This window comes from Myxocyprinus asiaticus, chromosome 46 (assembly GCF_019703515.2).
Source record: "Myxocyprinus asiaticus isolate MX2 ecotype Aquarium Trade chromosome 46, UBuf_Myxa_2, whole genome shotgun sequence".
Lineage (NCBI taxonomy): Eukaryota > Metazoa > Chordata > Actinopteri > Cypriniformes > Catostomidae > Myxocyprinus > Myxocyprinus asiaticus.
This window is the reverse complement of record NC_059389.1, coordinates 26,069,530-26,090,323: the sequence shown is the minus strand read 5'-3', so window position 1 is coordinate 26,090,323 and position 20,794 is coordinate 26,069,530. Positions and strand designations below refer to the sequence as shown.

Genomic DNA, 20,794 nt, shown 5'->3' with positions numbered 1-20,794 from the left:
ATTAGAAGCACATTCCCAACTCACTAAAATGTCTTCAAACAATTTAATATCTACTTCAGCAGACTGACCAGCATGCCACAACCACAAAAGAAACAACCATGCCGGGAATACTCAGCAGAGTTCAGGAGGGAACTACAACAATAGAGGTGGGTCTCCTAGAATCAATAAACAACAAATTGGCAATTCTTGAACTACTCCATCAAGATCTTAAGACCAGCCTTGAATTTAGTCAGTCCCAGATAGAGTCGCTGCAAAAAGATAACAACAAAATGCATACAAAGATATCAGAATTCACAGCAACAATTAACAGTCTCACAAATGAAAATAAACTACTAAAAGAATCCATACTAGATATCCAGTGCTGCAGTATCTGAGAAAATGCAGTATGTGAGAGTATTGTTCTTCTCAGGTTTACCAGAACAAATCCAAGATAACGCGGTACAAGTGTAGGGCTTTACTGGTAGTTTAGATCAGTGTTACTATCAGAAATAATTAATAGATATTTCTTTAGTTATTAATAAATATTTAAATTAATTAATTGAATCTAACTCATTAAAACCTCATATGGGGCTCCAGTAAATGTAGTGCGCTACGTTTAGGAGCGGGTTTGGTTATTAGCAATAATTAATAATTATCAAAGATAATTATTAATTATTAAAATCAATAGAACATTAATGAGAATCAATGTTAGCTTTTTAATCCTTTAAATCAACAATTATCAAAGATAATCATTAATGGTTAACATCGATGGAACATTAATTAAAATTAACACTAGCTTACTGATCATTCAAATTCAACAATCATCAAAGATAATTATCAATTATCAAAAATCAACAGAATATTAATAAGGATTAACACTGACGGGGCACCACCCTGGAATCAGGGACTAATAACCAGATAGCATAACAGTCTCAATATTAGATTGTTTTCTTAGGAAAATCGACATCCGAAGAATATTGATTTTCGGGGAAAAAACAATGAATGAAGGCTTGAATCCGAGCACTGATATCCCGTCAGCATGACACAGGCGCATGCAAAACAAACCAAAACACTTCTCTTTGTAATATAAACAAAGTTTATTTATGCAATAATATCAATTAATAATTAATACAATGCAGTCAATAAACTTCCGACTTACAACTACAAACTAAACAGTGATATGATTAGATATGGAAATCAAAATAATCCTATAACACATGAGGGTGTGTGTGTGTGTGAGAGAGAGTGTGTGTGTGTGTATGTGTGTGTGTAAGAAGGGACGCGCACAAAATGGCGGACATGACTCTCGTGGAGAGTGTGTCACGCGAGACTTCCGGCCAGGGAATATGGCCGCGATTGTGGGCAGAGAGAAACCAGTCAATGGCGTCTACCAGTTACCGCGTGTATCTGCTTGTACGATAGCTTAGGGACAAAGCTGAGATTTAGCACGAAGCTATCTACGAGCCAAAAATGTGTGCCAGAATGTTTGTGAGGGGTCGCATGTGTGTGTGTGGTTAGTACGAGACAGAGAATAAAGTGACGGCCCTAAAGCTGATTTCGCGATCGTGGGAGAGAAAGCAGCTGTTAGTTTATTGCTCAGAGACACGGTGGATGGCTCGTAAAAGTCCCACGTTCTTTGACTCTTTAATGGATAAACTCAGTTTGCCGGTCTCACCCGCGATGGCGAAAATGCACAACAGTCCAATTTGATTTGACCACAATACAGCAAAACAAATTCGTGATAATTAATACCCTGAGTATTAATAATGAGCGGACATGGTGGTCCGTAAACTGTACAAGCAAAAACCTTGAAACACAAGAATAACACACTATAATATTCTATCTCTGCCCGGACGTAAACCTCTTACTTGAATCGCATGAGGATGCAGAATGTGTGTTCATTCGTCCTTTAACTCAGACTCGGTTCCTCGAGGCTCGGGTGATGACGGGAGGCCGTTTCCTCGCTCTGTCGGCGGGCACGGCTGCTGATTCTCGGCGGGCTGGCAGAGAAATCAGAAATGTCGACTTGATTGAAGATGGAAGAGAAATCTTTAATCTCTTCACATCTGCAGGCAAACGGATGAAGATGCGGATTGCTCGGCGGTCTCCTTCGGATCTGTTAGAGTGTTCGGTTGAACACAGAGTAATCTCAACTCGTCCAGCGAGATGGAGATTGTATGGCCACAGTTTCAAGTCGGACGTTACTTCCTTGTGCCACGAGACTGCACCTGAGAGCAGCGATGAACTGCATCTATACCCGGAGAGCAAAGTTGCTAGAAGCAAATCCCGGAAGCATTTCAGAGGTATTTCTACTCCTGATGATGTCATAGTTGAGGGACGTTCTGTTGTGTGCCTCATCCAATAGGAGTTGAGAGATCGATCCTTTAGTGAGCAAGGCTTCCTGGGATTTGTAGTCTGCTTTGGACTCCCTTTGTTTTATTTTGGTGAGATTTTTATCAGTAAGATTTACGACTTGGTATGTGGGGGCTGAGTTAGGTTTTACAACTGTGTTAGGCCTGCCTTTATCTTCTATCTGAATACATGAGGCCCAACACAAGCGATCAAAGATTTCATGCATTCTACTCTTAAACTCCCAAAAGAGACTGTCAACAATATTACCTTTCACCGCGTCCACCACCTCAGATCTAACAACAATAAAGACGGCAACACTAAACGTCCACGTCCCATTATTGCAAAATTTGAGCACTACAAACAAAAAGAACTGGTCAAGAGCAAGGGTAAAGAGCTGCGAGGAACTACCTTTGGACTTATCGTTCAATTTCCATGGGAGATTCAGGACCGACGGAGAATATTGATCCCATTCATGAAACAATTTCACCAAAATGGAAGGAAAGATATCCTCACTGTAGACCGACTATATGTTGATGGCCAGCTTTACAGAAATGACACTATATACTGGTTATAATCCATTACGAAAGGAAGAATGGAAAAAAATGTCGCCAATGAATGCAATACAAGATAAGCAATAATCACCTACCTCCCGCATTCAAAATATGTTTTCTGTGTATTCATTTGAAAAAAGTGTTCTCATTGTTTCATGATGTGTTTGTCTGACATTGAATGTGTACTGTATGTATATTTTCTGTCTATATCATATAATAGGGTACAGATACTTATATTAAATATCGAACAAAGCTACATACTATCTTGACACAGAATGTCACATCTAAAATTGGTAAGCTGGAATGTACGAGGCATTAATTCACCAGCTAAAAGATCCAAACTTTTAAACTCACGTTTTGGAACCAGAACACAAGAAATTAACAAATACATAATTAACACAAATATATTCTGCATCCTATAACTCAAAGAAAAGAGGTGTAGCTATATTAATAAAAAAAAACATAGCAGTTATTAATTATTCAACCATATGTGTTCCAGAAGGAGAATATGTTATCATCAACATAACCTTAAACAATAAAATACTGACCATTGCTAATATTTATGGACCAAACATGGATGACCCCCAATTTTTCCATAATTTTTACTCTTCAATAGCCAACCTCTCCCAATCAGCTATCATAATTGGAGGAGACTTTAATACAGTTATTGATCCAACACAAGACGAATTGAATACGCCATCACATTTTAAACCGTGGCAATCTACAGACTGATCTTGGCCTTGGCGATAGCTGGAGACTTACTAACCCAAACTCAAGGGAATACACCTATTTCTCAGCAGTTCATAAATCATATTCACGTATTGATTATTTCTTAACAAGCAGTTCCCTCATTCCAGACATCTTAAATACAACAATAAACCCTATCATTGTCTCTGACCATGCACCAATCACTAAGGGGCTGTTTACACGACAAAGTTTTCAACTAAAAACGGAAAACTTTTTATGCGTTTTGGCTGTTTGTTTACATGACAATGGCGTTTTGGGGCCTGAAAATGCAAACTTTTGAAAACGAGTTTCAAAGTGCACGTTTTTGAAAATGATGCCGTTATCGTCTCCGTGTAAACATACAAAAACGCAAATTTGTGAAAACGATGATGTCATGCGCGTGCTTATTACGTGTTATATAAAGAATGATGGATTGATAGGCATCAATTTGAGATGTATAATTATCAATATGAATACTGGTGTCTGTGCAAATAACAATAATCAACAATTTATTCATTTGGAGCGTTTTTTATGGATTGTGAACATTGTACAGTAGGCAGAACCTGCAATTTGAAAATCTTGAAATAAATGTATGGATTCAGATGGGGAAAATGTATTTGTATTTTAAATGTTATTTATTTATTTAATTAATTTTATTTGATGTACCTTTACCCTGCAATTCATTCACCCACTGCTTATGTATATAGCCTATAGACAGAGATGTGATGCCATGTACAGTATTCAATGATATGCTTAGAATATGAAAACATGAGGCAGTGAAAATGCATGTTAGATCCAGTGTACACAAGACCTCTCTCTCCGTCAGAAGATATCCATCAATCAGAGTTCTGTCTGATATCCAAAACCAGTCAACATCAAAAGCTTGTTATGTTAACTTACTCTCCTTCCAGCCCAAGAGTCAGCAAGGGGAATACAGAAGAAGGCAGGAGACGAAGTGATGGTAAAAATGAGCATAGTTTATTGAATAATCTTGAGAGTTCAGTCTATAGGCATGCGCGTGGGTACTTCAAAACAATGCGCGAGACATTCAAAACTACAATGGCGGACTACAGAACTGTGTTTGTGCTGCTCAAGATTTTGAGTTTATTGACGCTTCTCCAGCAAAGTAATTGTAGTAATAAAGCAACCTCATCATCCATCCAATCAAAATTGCTCGATGCTTTCGCTATCTTCATTGTTTAACTGTGTCTCATTTGGAAGGCTGCGTCCTCTGGAGTTTGCATTTGTCGGCCGCATACGTCACCGAGGCTGTCTTGTTTCATTTTTTTTTTTTTTATTGGCCTTTGTATTCACCGCTCTGTGGAAGAATACTTATGTGCGCAGGCGCGTAGTGTTTCTTTACAAAGTGACATCGCCAACTACTGGCCTGGCATGTATAATACAGCGTTTTTAGTCTGTTTCACAGATCCATGTCTGTACGCGAATCTTTTCAAAAATGCAAAGGAAAAACTTTTCCATTTTTAGTACATCGTTGTCATGTAAACGTACCCTATAACTATCAATAACAGGAACGCTAAAAAAAAAAAAATCATTTAGATGGAGGATGAATACATCACTACTTCAAGACAAAGACTTTAATGAATACTTTAAAAAAGAATGGGCAACCTTCATGGAAACAAACAACACACCAGACATCTCTGCACTAACTCTTTGGGAGACAGCTAAAGTTGTATTAAGAGGAAAGATTATATCATATTCTATATACAAATATAAAAAGGAACAAAAACTAGAAAAATTATTAGAAAATAAAATACACACATTACACAATATTTACTCTCATAATCCCAAATTAACAGACTTTAAAGGAGAAAAATAAAACAAAAGGTGACTACGAAGATATTATAAATAAAAGGATAGAATTCCAAAAACAATTCCTAAGATATACACATTTTGAACATAATGACAAATCAGTTAAATACCTTGCTAATTTACTCAAACGTAACAGAGAAAAGACACTTATCCCGGTAATTAAGAACCCAGAAGACATCAATGACACTTTTCTTACATTTTATAAACATATGTACAGTAAAGTACAAAGAACCAAAAATTAAAGACACTAATTCATTCCTTAATAATATAATTCTACCCAGTCTAACCACAACCCAAAAAGAATCATTAGAAGAATCTATATCAGAAATTGAATATAAACAGGCTCTCAACTCACTATCAAATAATAAAGCCCCAGGTTTAGATGGATACCCACCAGAATACTACAAACACTTTTGGTCATCTATATCACCATTATTCTTGCAAATGATGGCAGAAATTTAAAATACTTCTTCTATCCCATCTCACATGAACACAGCACTAATTTCAGTCCTACTTAAACCAAACAAAGACCCAACATTATGCACTAGTTATCGCCCATTATCCCTTATCAATACTGATTTAAAAATAATTAGTAAAGCTGTGGATACAAGTCTTGAATCAGTAATTTCATCTCTCATCCATCCAGACCAAACATGTTTCATCAAAGGACGGCAGGCATCAAACAATACCAGACAATTATTCAACATAATGAACCTATGTAAAAAAATAAATAAAATAAAATAAAAAATAAGACAATAATCGTATCACTGGATGCAGAAAAGGCTTTTGATAAAGTCAGTTGGTACTTTCTTCATACAACACTTAAAAAATTGGGTTCGGAAACTCCTTTATTCAATGGATTAAAACATTGTATAATACACCACTAGCATCTGTTAAAACGAATGGCATAATATCATCATCATTCCAGCTTCAGCGAGGGACTCGACAAGGGTGCCCCTTATCACAATTACTCTTTGCTCTATTTATAGAACCTCTAGCCGCTGCAATAAGACAGAATGATAATATTTTTGGAGTTTTATCACACAACACCAATCATAAAAATTCTTTATACACCGATGACATATTACTTTTTGTACAAAATCCCAAAACATCACTTACAGAAATAATTAAGTCATCAACGAATATTCTACCATATCAGACTACTCCATAAACTGGACCAAATCAACAATTTTACCATTGAATATAAAACCACATGACATGAGCATAAAGGACACATTGCTCACAATAAATAATATTACATACTTAGGAATAAACATATCCCAGAACCTCTCGGACTTGTTTAACCTCAATTTCATTCCACTGTTGAAAACAATAGAAGATTATTTAACTCGATGGATGAACTTACCACTTTCCATTATAGGTCGTATTGCAACAGTTAAAATGTGTATACTACGAAAAGTCCTTTATCTATTCACCATGACTCCGGTACAACCAACTAAGAAATGGTTTACATCATTAAATCAAACAATTAACAAATTTTACTGGAAAAAAAAGAATCCTAAAATAAGTTTACAAACACTTCAAAAAAATAAAGCTCAAGGCGGTCTAGCAGCACCAAATTTTCAACACTATTGCTTAGCATCTCATCTACAATACTTTTGCAAATGGATCAAATGTGACAGTTTCCAAAACCCATGGCTAGAGTTAGAACAAGCAGAATGTAAAGAAATAACCATATCTGATCTCCCATCACTCACAAAAAAAAACAAAAAAAAAACAGCAAAATCTTTTTAAGAACATGACGATAAAAACAACTCTCACTGCTTGGTGGCAAATTAATACATTGACAAACCATGAACTCACACCACACATCAACTCACCTATATGGCATAATCCTGATTTTACTATCAAACAAATTCCGCTTAACAATATTAAATGGAAAGAGAAAGGCATCACACATCTACATCACCTGTTTACTGGCAACACCTTCATTACATTTACAGAATTAATACAGAAATGTAACTTAGGAAAAGAACATTATTACTATTGCATACAAATTAGGAATTCTATTAAAACCACAATTGGAAACAAAGATATTGCACAACCTCCCCCAATTCTAAAACATATCACCACAATTAGTAACTCAGTAAAGACACTTACTAAACTATACACTTTAATATCATCTATAGATACTAATACAGCAGCACCAGTTAAACAATGGGGAAAAGATCTCAATATCAACACAGATGAAGAATTCTGGAAAACAGTTTGAAGAAATACTTATCTTAAGTACAAACACAAATATCCAGTTAATTCAGTACACAATTGTACACAGAACACACAGAACACAGTGTAAGATGTTTAAAATGGGACTAGTAACTTCTGACAGGTGTGCTAACTGCAATTTAAATACACCAGACACTTACCTTCGTGCACTCTGTTTATGCCCACCTGTTCATCAGTTCTGGATAGATGTCATTAATAAACTATCAGATTTCTTGAAAATTACAATCCCTGCACTCCCACTACTATGCCTTTTAGGTGACATATCTCAAATTAACCCTCCTCTTGAACATTCAGCACTTCTGCTCATATCTCTAGCTATCGCCAAGAAAACAATATTACTCAATTGGAAAAATAAATACCAAATATCAACTACACAATGGCTACATTTATTAAGGGACCATATTATTAAAGAGAAACATACATCAGCAATTAAAAATCAATTATAAAATTTAATACAATCTTCAGCCCACTGCTCTCACCCTTAAATATTGATTAAAATTAGCTGGTGAGTTGATGCCTCAATTAAGTTCTATGGTATATAAAATGGATTAATGATAATAATGATAGTAAGTTCTATGGTACAAAAATACAAACTATTTCTATAATAAATAAATAATGCCTGGATATTATTTAATATACTGTTCTACAATTATTTATTGATTGATGTCATTTATATATACTATAATGTTCTATATGCTATACTTTATTTCATTTCTTTTCTATAAATGTCAATTTTGCATATAAATGTTATTGTTATTGTTAATGGTGGTGGTAGTGGTGGTAGTATTGATATTTATATTATTACAGAACAGTTTGTCCTCCTCCTCTCTCCCCTCCCTTATAAAATCCAATTCCAGAAAAATTATATATAAACACTTGTAATTTATATACTTTATAAACTGTCTAGGTCTGGCGGCTGTTCTAGTGCTGTCGGTAGGTGGGATTGGCACATCTTGACGGCATGGCATTACCGGTTTGGTTTTTGGTTTCCCTTTGCCGCCTCTGCCGGCGGTCCCTTCTCTCATTTAACGTGACAGTGTCAGAGTGCTATCTGGGTTGGATGTGGTGTCTCTGGCTGGGGAGCTAACTGGTGCACACCACGGTTCCAACCACAGATTACAGTCTAAAAAGGGCAACCAAACAATGATTTTTGGTTATCTGTCAGGACATAACCACACCAGGTGAGCTAGGTTTGGAGGTGCCTGTCGTGGTACCCCAGCATGCTTTGTGGAGGAAGACACAGCGGAGCACAGAGGCTTAACATCTGGTACGGGGGTTGGGTTTTGCCGGCGGCGGGGAGGGGGGGCCAGGTGTATATACAGGTGCATCTCAATAAATTAGAATGTCGTGGAAAAGTTCATTTATTTCAGTAATTCAGCTCAAATTGTGAAACTCGTGTATTAAATAAATTAAATGCACACATACTGAAGTAGTTTAAGTCTTTGGTTCTTTTAATTGTGATGATTTTGGCTCACATTTAACAAAAACCCACCAATTCACTATCTCAAAAAATTAGAATACATCATAAGACCAATAAAAAAAACATTTTTAGTGAATTGTTGGCCTTCTGGAAAGTATGTTCATTTACTGTATATGTACTCAATACTTGGTAGGGGCTGCTTTTGCTTTAATTACTGCCTCAATTTGGCGTGGCATGGAGGTGATCAGTTTGTGGCACTGCCGAGGTGGTATGGAAGCCCAGGTTTCTTTGACAGTGGCCTTCAGCTCATCTGCATTTTTTGGTCTCTTGTTTCTCATTTTCCTCTTGACAATACCCCATAGATTCTCTATGGGGTTCAGGTCTGGTGAGTTTGCTGGCCAGTTAAGCACACCAATACCATGGTCATTTAACCAACTTTTGGTGCTTTTGGCAGTGTGGGCAGGTGCCAAATCCTGCTGGAAAATGAAATCAGCATCTTTAAAAAGCTGGTCAGCAGAAGGAAGCACGAAGTGCTCCAAAATTTCTTGGTAAACGGGTGCAGTGACTTTGGTTTTCAAAAAACACAATGGACCAACACCAGCAGATGACATTGCACCCCAAATCATCACTGACTGTGGAAACTTAACACTGGACTCCAAGCAACTTGGGCTATGAGCTTCTCCACCCTTCCTCCAGACTCTAGGACCTTGGTTTCCAAATGAAATACAAAACTTGCTCTCATCTGAAAAGAGGACTTTGGACCACTGGGCAACAGTCCAGTTCTTCTTCTCCTTAGCCCAGGTAAGACGCCGCTGACGTTGTCTGTGGTTCAGGAGTGGCTTAACAAGAGGAATATGACAACTGTAGCCAAATTCCTTGACATGTCTGTGTGTGGTGGCTCTTGATGCCTTGACCCCAGCCTCAGTCCATTCCTTGTGAAGTTCACCCAAATTCTTGAATCGATTTTGCTTGACAATCCTCATAAGGCTGCGGTTCTCTCGGTTGGTTGTGCATCTTTTTCTTCCACACTTTTTCCTTCCACTCAACTTTCTGTTAACATGCTTGGATACAGCACTCTGTGAACAGCCAGCTTCTTTGGCAATGAATGTTTGTGGCTTACCCTCCTTGTGAAGGGTGTCAGTGATTGTCTTCTGGACAACTGTCAGATCAGCAGTCTTCCCCATGATTGTGTAGCCTAGTGAACCAAACTGAGAGACCATTTTGAAGGCTCAGGAAACCTTTGCAGGTGTTTTGAGTTGATTAGCTGATTGGCATGTCACCATATTCTAATTTTTTGAGATAGTGAATTGGTGGGTTTTTGTTAAATGTGAGCCAAAATCATCACAATTAAAAGAACCAAAGACTTAAACTACTTCAGTCTGTGTGCATTGAATTTATTTAATACACGAGTTTCACAATTTGAGTTGAATTACTGAAATAAATGAACTTTTCCACAACATTCTAATTTATTGAGATGCACCTGTATATATGTGTCATTGGTCTCTTACTTTGTATAAGCTGCTATGTCTTGTTAATTTGTGTGTTTTGTTCAATAAATAAAAAAATAAATTAAAATAAAATAAAACAGCACCAATTCTCCTAGGTACACCTGGACACAGTTTTTCTTGGTTGTTGGCAGATAGGGTGTTCCAAGCTTCTTGAAGAATTTGCCACAGTTCTTCTATCTATTTAGGCTGTCTCCATTGCTTCTGTCTCTTCATGTAATCTCAGACTGACATGATGTTTAGTGGAGGGCTTTGTGGGGGCCACGACATCTGTTGCAGGGCTCCCTGTTCTTCTATTCTAATCTTTTATATTTGCAAAAGTAATGTTTGGGAGTCTAACATTTGTATTTCCTACTGACACACTAAAGCTGAAGATATAAATAACCATCTTAAGACAAATGCTTTTGTGAAACATCTTAAGTGCCTAAGACTTTTGTACAGTACTGTATATCAGAATCAGAATCAGAATGAGCTTTATTGCCAAGTATGCTTACACATACAAGGAATTTGTCTTGGTGACAGGAGTACAACCATACATACAATACAAAAAAACAGCAGCAAGACATCGATAATAATAAAAAAAAAAAAATATATATATATATATATATATATATATATATATATATATATATATATATATATATATATACTGTAGTTATTTGTATTAAATGCATAATTAGTTATTTTAATAAACTATTCAAACTTATTTTGAGTGTGTGTCTCTTACTGAATGTGCAATTATGCTTATATTTACATTTATTAAAAATGATAATCTTAAGCAAGAAATTTTATGGGTTGTGATGAGATACAAAGTTGTCAGCGGGCCCAAAAATCCTAACGATGCCCCTGCCTTTATGTTGTAACGAATGGGTTCTTGGAGTGGAAGAGGAGATGCAGGAGTAAAGAACTTTCAATCACAATCGCTGGAGTGGAACAAACACTGGCGTAGAACTAACAGTAAAGCTAAACATCACAAACTAGTGGGGCCTGGGTTGCTCAGTGGTAAAATACACTGGCTACCACCCCTGGAGTTCGCTAGTTCGCTAGTTCGAGCGCATGCTGAGTGACTCCAGCCAGGTCTCCTAAGCAACCAAATTGGCCCGGTTGCTAGGGAGGGTAGAGTCACATGGGGTAACCTCCTCGTGGTCGCTATAATGTGGTTTGTTCTCGGTGGGGCGCATGGTGAATTGAGCGTGGTTGCCGCGGTGGATGGTGTGAAGCCTCCACACGCGCTATGTCTCCGTGGCAATGCGCTCAACAAGCCACGTGATAAGATGCGCATATTGACTGTCTCAGATGCGGAGGCAACTGGGATTCGTCCTCCACCACTCGGACTGAGGCGAATCACTATGCGACCACGAGGACTTAGAGCGCATTGGGAATTGGGCATTCCAAGTTGGGAGAAAAAGGGGAAAAATCCCCCCCCCCCAAAAAAACATCACAAACTAGTAACGCAGCATAACACTTCATGGACTGAACAAAGGAATGAACAAAACAGGAGGGTATATATACAAACAATGACTGATGATGAATGGAGGACAGGTGAGGAGGATTGGAAACAGATGGAAGTGATGAGGTCAGTGGATTCTGGGAGATGTAGTCAGGAGGAAAACTTCAACATAAGAGTCCTTGAAGAACATGAGAGAGACAGACTGTGATATATGCGTCTATCTCCCCTGTCCATCGTATTTAAAATTATTTAACAGAGATATTTGTAGTGAAGGAAAAATATCACCTACTGGGAGAGCTTCTCTCACACTACCATCAACTGTGTAGCCAAACCGGAAATCCAAATTTCAAATCCAAATTTCAAAGCATGTCCGTCATTTCGGCATCAGCCTGTGACTGGGCAATCGTCCCCGAAGGGGGAAGCCCAGCTGAGGCTTCTGCGTCCAACTGGACAAGCCCGCTCTCTGATGCTGCGCTCGAGAGCTCATCATATTCGCGAGCTCCGAACAAGAAGCCAGACGAGCCGGCGAACTCATCCGGAAGCCCGATTGGGGCAGACGAGCGTGCTGGGGAATGGGAGGTCTGCGGGGGGATACCCAGCGGAGACGATCCCATTGGGGTTCTCAAATCGCCCCCAGTGCTAGCCGTGCTGGCCTCATACTCGTAGGTAGAAGGACCGAGGTGGGGAGCCGCTGGGGTGGCTTGCTTTCTTATGAAAGCAAGCCGCGACCGCAACGTTGCCATGGTCATGTTCTCTCAGTGAGAACATGAACCATCCACAAACACTGCCTCCATGTGGGTCACGCCCAGACACGAAAGACAGCGATCATGACCATCCGAAGTTGAGAGATAACGACCGCAACCAGGAGTAACACACAATCGGAAAGGTATCTTTAAAAAGACACGTCTTTAAAAAGACGTTCCGTGTGTGCCGCTCTTTTAGAGAAATATATACTCTTTTAGAGGAGGAAAAGCTCTTTCAGAAAATATACTCTCTTGTTTTTCTGTCGAAGCGCCCAGGGGCGTTCTCCGCAGTGCACCAGTGCAGAGGAGGGAAAAGCCGCTGAAATGCGCCATCAGATCCAGCAAAGGTGAATGAACAGTAATATTCAGCTCAATGAGCATGACCGTTCGGCTCTGAAGAGAAAATCTGAATGAGTGGTTGCATACCAGCTCCTTTTATACCCGTATGTCCGGGGGAGTGGCATTCAAATACCACTCGCCAATTTTCATTGGCCTTTTATCAAAGACCAGAGGTGTCTCGGGCTCCCAAGAGTGACCCCTAGTGTCACTACATCGACACAACATCGTGTGAGTGACAGATAGGGAACTAAATATACATTTCCATCACAATTGTAACCTGTGGGGTTAATTGGGCTAATAACTAGATAACACTTTTAGTGAAATACCTTTATGTTTTTGTACAGTTTAGCCAACAATTCTGCAACACTAGGATGACATTTCATGCGACACCTCATCTTAATGTATATCCCTTTTAATTTGCATTATATAATCTAAATTGTTGTGTACAATGCTATCTTAAAATTAATGTGCTTCAAAAACCAAACCATGAGCTCACACCACACATCAATTCAATGTGTCAATTCTTCTGTACTTCAATTGCTCAACGATAGTGGATGAGTTCTTTCATGGACAAGGATGTTTTTTATCAGTGCGAAATTAATCGAACAAAACACATCTATAACAAACTAAACACAACATGCTGAAGCTGTGAAAAAATAGTAAAGACAATCCTGAAAATTAAATAAAAATATATAATTGGATATAAATAAGTAGTGGTAAATATATAAATCAATTTGATTATAGTCTCTGAAAACTGCAGTATCTGTCAGTTGTATCACTGCGGTCACTGTGCAGTCTGACTGACGGAGGTTTTTGTACGACTCTTTATCACTGTGTGAACACATCTTTACTGTTGATGTAGTGTCTACTCAGACAGTAATAATCTCCTGTATCTTCAGTCTGGACTCCACTGATGGTCAGAGTGAAATCACTTCCAGATCCACTGCCACTGAATCTAGATGGAGTTCCAGTATAAAGTCTTCTTATGTAAAAGATCAGGAGTTTTGGAGTCTCTCCAGGTTTCTGATGATACCAAGAAACACAGTTAATACAGCCAGACATCGTCTGACTGGTTTTACAGCTGATTTGAACAGTTTCTCCTTGTTTAACTGATTTTATTGCTGGATCCTGAGTCACTGTCACTTCTCCAGAGATATCTGAAAAAAGAGATTACATTTGTTTAGTGTATCTTTAGAAGACGTGTGATTTGATGTGTCATGCACACAGTATGAGATTTAACTTTAATGCCATTATTTAGTTTGTACTGTAATAATCAAGACAATATATTTACCCTGAATGCAGAGAGTCAGTGTCCAGATGAAGATGATGCTGAAGGTCATTGTTGTTGTTCTGTGTTGTGTGATGATGAAGATTGTGTTCTGTTCTGCTGTCAGTCATGTATTGTTAAACTCACAGCATTATAAACACTCTCAGGTCACTGAAGCATGTGCTGACAATGCAAAGAAGTGGGCAGGGTTTACAACAGTGTACTGGCAGGAAATGTAACTATATTACTGCACTTGGGAATAAACACTGATAAACACACTCAGAGCATTGAAGAATGTATAGTATTGTAAAAGTGCAGATGAGAATAAATAAAATGGCAATATATCTGTTCTAAACCCCAGTGCTGTCTAATAGGCAGCTATCTTCTAAAGTAACATCAGAACAGGAATAGAACCTCTATTACTGTTTACTTAACCCTTATGTTCTGTTTGGGGTCTATATGACCCCAGGCCCTCTTCAAATAGTAAAAAAACATATGCATCATTATTTTTTTATCCTGATATTTCATGAATGTTCCTAATTACATAAGATCTTTTCAGAAATGTGTTTTTTACTTAATGATAATGTTTCTGATGTCCGCTATGACACGATGACACAGATGTGATGTTTGGGGTCATATTGACCCCAGTAATAAATGTTATTGAGAGCAAAGGATTTGCACATGCTTTGAATCTGTTTGGTGCCTAAGGTGCAATTTCTCAATACAAAACACACTCTCTCTCTCTCTCTCTCGCTGTCTCTCACACATACACACAAACACACACACATACACATACACTGTCTCTCTATCTCTCTCTCTCACACACACACACACACTCTGATGAGCACATTGCACTGAGATACATCTTTGAGCACCAGAGATGACAAAAAACCAGACATGGTGTTAGATTACAATAACACAAAAGGAGGGGTAGACAACCTGGACAAAATGGTTGCCAAATACAGCTGTCAATGCAAGACCGCTCGTTGGCCTCAGGTAATATTCTTCAACATCCTGGATATCAGTGCATACAAAGCATTTGTGATATGGTGTGCCATCAACAATGAGTGGTGTGGTGGCAAAATGAACCGGAGGAGAATATTCTTGGAGCAGCTAGGATATGCCTTGGTGAGGCCTCACATTGACAAAAGAGAGTGCCTTTCTAGGTCACTTTTTGCTGCATCCACTGTGAGGGAGATTCAATGTCGGATTAAAGCAATCACTTCTCCAGCATCTGCTGGAAAACGTGGATGATGCCAGGTCTGCTCCAGAAAAAATTATTCAAAGACTAACAAAAGATGTCTGAAATGTCACAAGTATTTGTGTACAGCACATACACAAATGATCTGTTCCTCTTGCATCTGAAGTTAGTCTTTTTTGGTTTTCACCATTAAAATAATACAGTATCAGGAATTTTGTGGTGTGACAGGGTTTTAGGAGAAAAGTGTTTGGCCATCCTTTTTGTGTATTATATGTTATATATGTATATGGAGGAAATAAAAGGAAAACTCTTTGAATATCAGCAGTTCAAGACATACTGATATTGGCAACATCTATTACGGAGAGCACATCAGTTGTCTAGCTTTGGAAAGTTCAGTTTGAAAAAAGTTCTTTGTTTGTCTTAGGTAACAGTAATATGTGCCTGTTATTTTTTCACTAGCACTAGGGAACAGAGGCTGCGTCTGGCTGCCCTGTTGCCTGGAGGATACTCTAAATTTGCACATAGTTAGTCTGTCTAGTTGGTGAGTGTGTGGAAATAAGCACTTGCATTTGTATTTTTTTGTTAAATATATATATATATATATATATATATATTGTAAAAGATGACGCGAGAAGCAGTTTTCCTTCTTCAGGTGAGGGTTTATTTCCCCTCTTCCTCGACACCACTTTACAGTTTACCTTTATACACTGTCTAAATACTAACACACACTGTTTCCACAAATACACTCTCACTAATAGGAAATCCTTGCTCTGGCTCGGCTCTGTCATATCCAGCCTCTCTCTCGACTGAGTGTTGTGTCGCTCTATTTATGCCGCTCTCCCCGTGCTCACTGAAATTAGAGACAGGTGTTAGACATAATTTAGCTCAGGTGTAAGCGCCCTTACCGCTTTCTCTCTCCGGAGAGATGCTTGACCACGCCCCCGCTGCCACATATCCCCACCGCCCGACTCAGGCCGGGGCGACATCTGGCCTGCCTACCACTCCCCCCCCATTCCTGGAAAGGAAGTCGGCAACAGCCATCTGCGCCCCCGGTCTGTGGACCACCTTGAACTTAAATGGCTGAAGAGCCAGATACCAACGGGTGATCCGGGCGTTAGTATCTTTCATGCGGTGGAGCCACTGGAGTGGGGCGTGATCCGAGCAGAGGGTGAAGGCCCGCCCCAGCAGGTAGTATCGGAGAGTGAGGACCACCCACTTGATGGCTAGACACTCCTTTTCCACGGTGCTGTACTTAATTTCCCTTAACGAGAGCTTACGGCTAATGTACAGCACCGGGCGCTCCTCCCCCTCCACCACCTGCGAGAGTACGGCCCCCAGCCCCCTGTCTGAAGCATCTGTCTGTAAAACAAAAGGGAGAGAGAAGTCAGGTGAATGTAACAGCGGCCCCCCGCAAAAAGTGCGGCTTTAACTTGCGTGAACGCCCGTTGACACTGCTCCGTCCACTGGACCGGATCTGGAGCTCCCTTTTTAGTGAGATCAGTCAGCGGGCTGGTGACGTCCGAATAATTAGGCACAAACCTTCTATAATAGCCAGCCAGCCCCAGGAACTGTCTCACCCCCTTTTTGGTCTTGGGTCTCGGGCAGGTCGCAATCGCCACTGTCTTGTCAATTTGGGGACGCACCTGCCCGTGGCCCAAGTGGAACCCCAGATACCGTACCTCCACCCGTCCAATCGCGCACTTCTTCGGGTTCGCTGTGTGTCCCGCTCGGCGCAGCGATCTCAGAACCACCCTCAGATGTTGCATATGCCGCTGCCAATCATTGCTGTAAATGATGATGTCATCTAAATAGGCAGCGGCGTAAGCTGAATGCGGCCTGAGGATTCGGTCCATGAGACGCTGAAACGTAGCCGGGGCTCCAAACAAACCGAACGGAAGTGTCACAAATTGGTGTAATCCAAACGGTGTGGAGAAGGTGGTTTTCTCACGGGAAATTGGTGTCAAGGGGATCTGCCAATAACCCTTCGTCAAATCCAATGTTGAATAAAAACGAGCAGTGCCCAACCGGTCGAGCAACTCATCAACGCGAGGCATTGGATACGCATCAAATTTAGACACCGCGTTGACTTTCCTGTAATCCACACAGAATCACACAGACCCGTCGCTCTTAGGCACTAGAACAACTGGGCTGAACCAATCGCTGTGGGATTCTTCTATTACCCCCATATCAAGCATCGCATCCAATTCTTCCCGAACAATTTAATTTTTGTGTTCGGGTAGTCGATAGGGGCGGCTACGTACCACCACCCCCGGCTCGGTCTCGATGTGGTGATGGATGAGGTTTGTACGTCCCGGTAGAGGGGAGAACACATCTGCAAACTCCTGTTGCAACTTGGCAACCTCCGTGAGTTGGCTCGGTGAGAGGTGGTCTCCGCAAGAGACCGGGGTGAACTGTTTATGTTTTGAACTCACCTCCGGTCCGAGCTCCGCCTTCTCGGGAACCACCGTAGCCAACGTCACGGGGACCGCCTCCCTCCACAATTTTAGGAGATTGAGGTGGTATATTTGAACCGAACTCTATCGGTTCGTTTAACCTCATAATCGAGATCTCCCACTCGTCGTGTGACCTCAAAGGGTCCTTGCCACTTGGCGAGTAATTTAGAGCTCGATGTGGGAAGTAATACAAGCACTTTATCTCCCGGTGCAAATTCCCTTAGTTGAGTTCCCCTGTCATACACTCGGCGCTGACGTTCTTGAGCTTGGAGCAAATTCTCCTGTGTTAGCTGCCCCAAGGTGTGGAGTTTTGCTCTAAGATCAAGAACATACTGAATTTCATTTTTACTGTTTGAAGGTCCTTCCTCCCAGGCCTCTCGCATTACATCAAGCACGCCGCGTGGGCGTCGCCCATACAGCAGCTCGAATGGGGAGAAGCCAATGGAGGCTTGCGGGACCTCTCGTACTGCAAATAACAGGGGGTCGAGCCATTTATCCCAATTTCTAGAATCATCGTGCACGAACTTACGAATCATGTTTTTGAGGGTTTTATTAAATCGTTCCACCAGGCCATCCGTTTGAGGATGGTATACACTGGTGCGAATCGATTTAATATTTAATAATTCGTACAGTTCGCGTAGTGTTCGTGACATAAATGTTGTGCCCTGATTGGTGAGGATTTCTTTCGGAATCCCCACCCGGGAGATTATTTTGAAGAGTGCCTCCGCAACACTGCGTGCTGAGATGTTGCGAAGAGGCACTGCTTCCGGATATCGCGTTGCATAGTCCACTAGGACCAATACAAAGCAATGTCCGCGTGCTGACCGTTCTAATGGCCCGACGAGGTCCATTCCAATTCTCTCAAAGGGGACCTCGATCAGAGGGAGAGGGCGCAATGGCGCTTTTGGGGTGGCCGGTGGGTTAACCAGCTGGCATTCGCGGCATGCCGCACACCACCTGCGGACATCGCCGCCAATGCCCGGCCAATAGAAACGGGCTATTAGACGGTTCAGTGTTTTCCTTTCTCCTAGATGACCTGCCATGGGATTATAATGAGCCGCCTGGAATACCATTTCCCGACGGCTCCTTGGAATCAAAAGTTGGGTTGTATCCTCTTTGTGTCCTGTGTCACTTGATACACTAGCTCATTTATAATTGCAAAATAGGGATATGAAAGTGCGATGTCAGACTGGAGTCGTTGACCATCGATGACTCTCACTTGGTCAAAGGTGTGTTTGAGGGTTTCGTCTCGTGACTGCTCCAAAGGGAAATCCCCCTCAGGGAATTCCCCGAGAAGGGGAGGGGCTGCAGCCTCTCCCCCTCTCTCGTCATCATGACGTGGAGCTGTCGAGGACGGCCCCGGCTCCGCCTCCCCTGCCAGAGCATCGCACATCACACATCTCCCTATTTTCACACAGGACCCATCCACGCAAATTCCCTTCAATAAAACTCTAAAATCAGGCCAATCAGTCCCCAAAATCAGTGGATGGGTGAGGCGGGAACTAACCGCAGCCTCCACTCTATGCTTTTTCCCCCGAAATTTAATTGTCAGGGTCACCACCGGATACTTGTGAATATCCCCGTGTACACACTTCACCTTCACTGTTTTGGATGTGACCAATGCCTTGGGTTGAACCAGGCATTGGTGGATAATGGTTTGATTACAGCCGGTATCCACCAACGCTTGGTGAGTACCCCCCTTGACACTTACCGGTATCCGGTACGCTCCGGCCCGGTCGGGGGCAGCCTGTGGGAGGTCAGAGACCCGCACCACCGTCCCAAGCTCCATCAGAGGGCACTGATCTCGGAAGTGGCTCGGGTCTCCGCACCTCCAGCAGGCCGGCCCAGGCGCTACGCCCGCACTTGCGTTGGCGGGCGCCCCCCCCCCCGAGGGGGAGAGAGGCGTGGCATTGGAGTAGGGGAAGGTGTCGCCTCCCACACCCGGGGAACTGGTCTCAGGGGCTGAGTTCCTCCTCGTCTGCGTGGGGCAGGAACGGGACCTGGAGAGAGAGCGGATGAGAGAGAGAGAGGGGAGGGGGAAGAAACAGAGGGAGGAGAGAAAACGTAGGAGGAATCTTCCGCCCTCGGGATCGCCGCCATGTGGTCCTCCGCAAGTCGGATAGCTTCCTCCAACGACGCCGGGCGGTGGCACTGGACCCACTCCGCCGTCCCTTTTGGCAGTCGAACTATGAACTGTTCCAGTACCACCTGGTCGATAATTCCCTGGACGTCGCGATCCCCCGCTAGCAGCCATCTTCGGCAGGCGTCACGGAGCCGCTGGGCAAAGGCAAATGGGCGGTCAGAGCTTTCCAACTTCAAGCTCCAGAAGAGTTGACGACTTTCCTCCGGAGTGCGACCAACCCATTGCAAGATGGCTTTTTTTAGATCTCCGTAGGCCAGGAGGCTCGACGCTGGCAGTTGTTGAGCCGCGAGCTGGGCTTCCCCGGACAATAGTGGGATCAATCGGGCTGCACATTGGCCGAGTGGCCAGCCCCAGATCTCGGCGGTCTGCTCAAACAAATCCAGGAAAGCCTCGGGGTCATCCGCCGCCCCCATTTTCTGTAATGCTGGCGGGGGTAACGGCGTGGGTGTGTCCAGGGTCGCGGCTGAGGATGCCCCCTGGCTGAGGAGGCTCCGGATCACCTGCCGGTCCTCGGCTTGAGCATGCATGAGCTCGACAAACCGGCAGTCTTGATCTTGTCGGAGCTCAAGCAGCGTTTGTTGGTGGTTC

At 41.7% G+C, this 20,794-nt stretch overlaps 1 gene segment (V, D, J or C); it reads right to left on the bottom strand.

Moving 5' to 3' along the window:
• Nucleotides 1-11,265: 11,265 nt before the first annotated feature.
• On the bottom strand, nucleotides 11,266-14,570 carry LOC127435843 (immunoglobulin kappa variable 3-11-like). The segment is given in 2 exon segments: nucleotides 11,266-14,299; nucleotides 14,434-14,570. Coding segments are annotated over 2 exon segments (378 nt in total).
• Nucleotides 14,571-20,794: the final 6,224 nt, after the last annotated feature.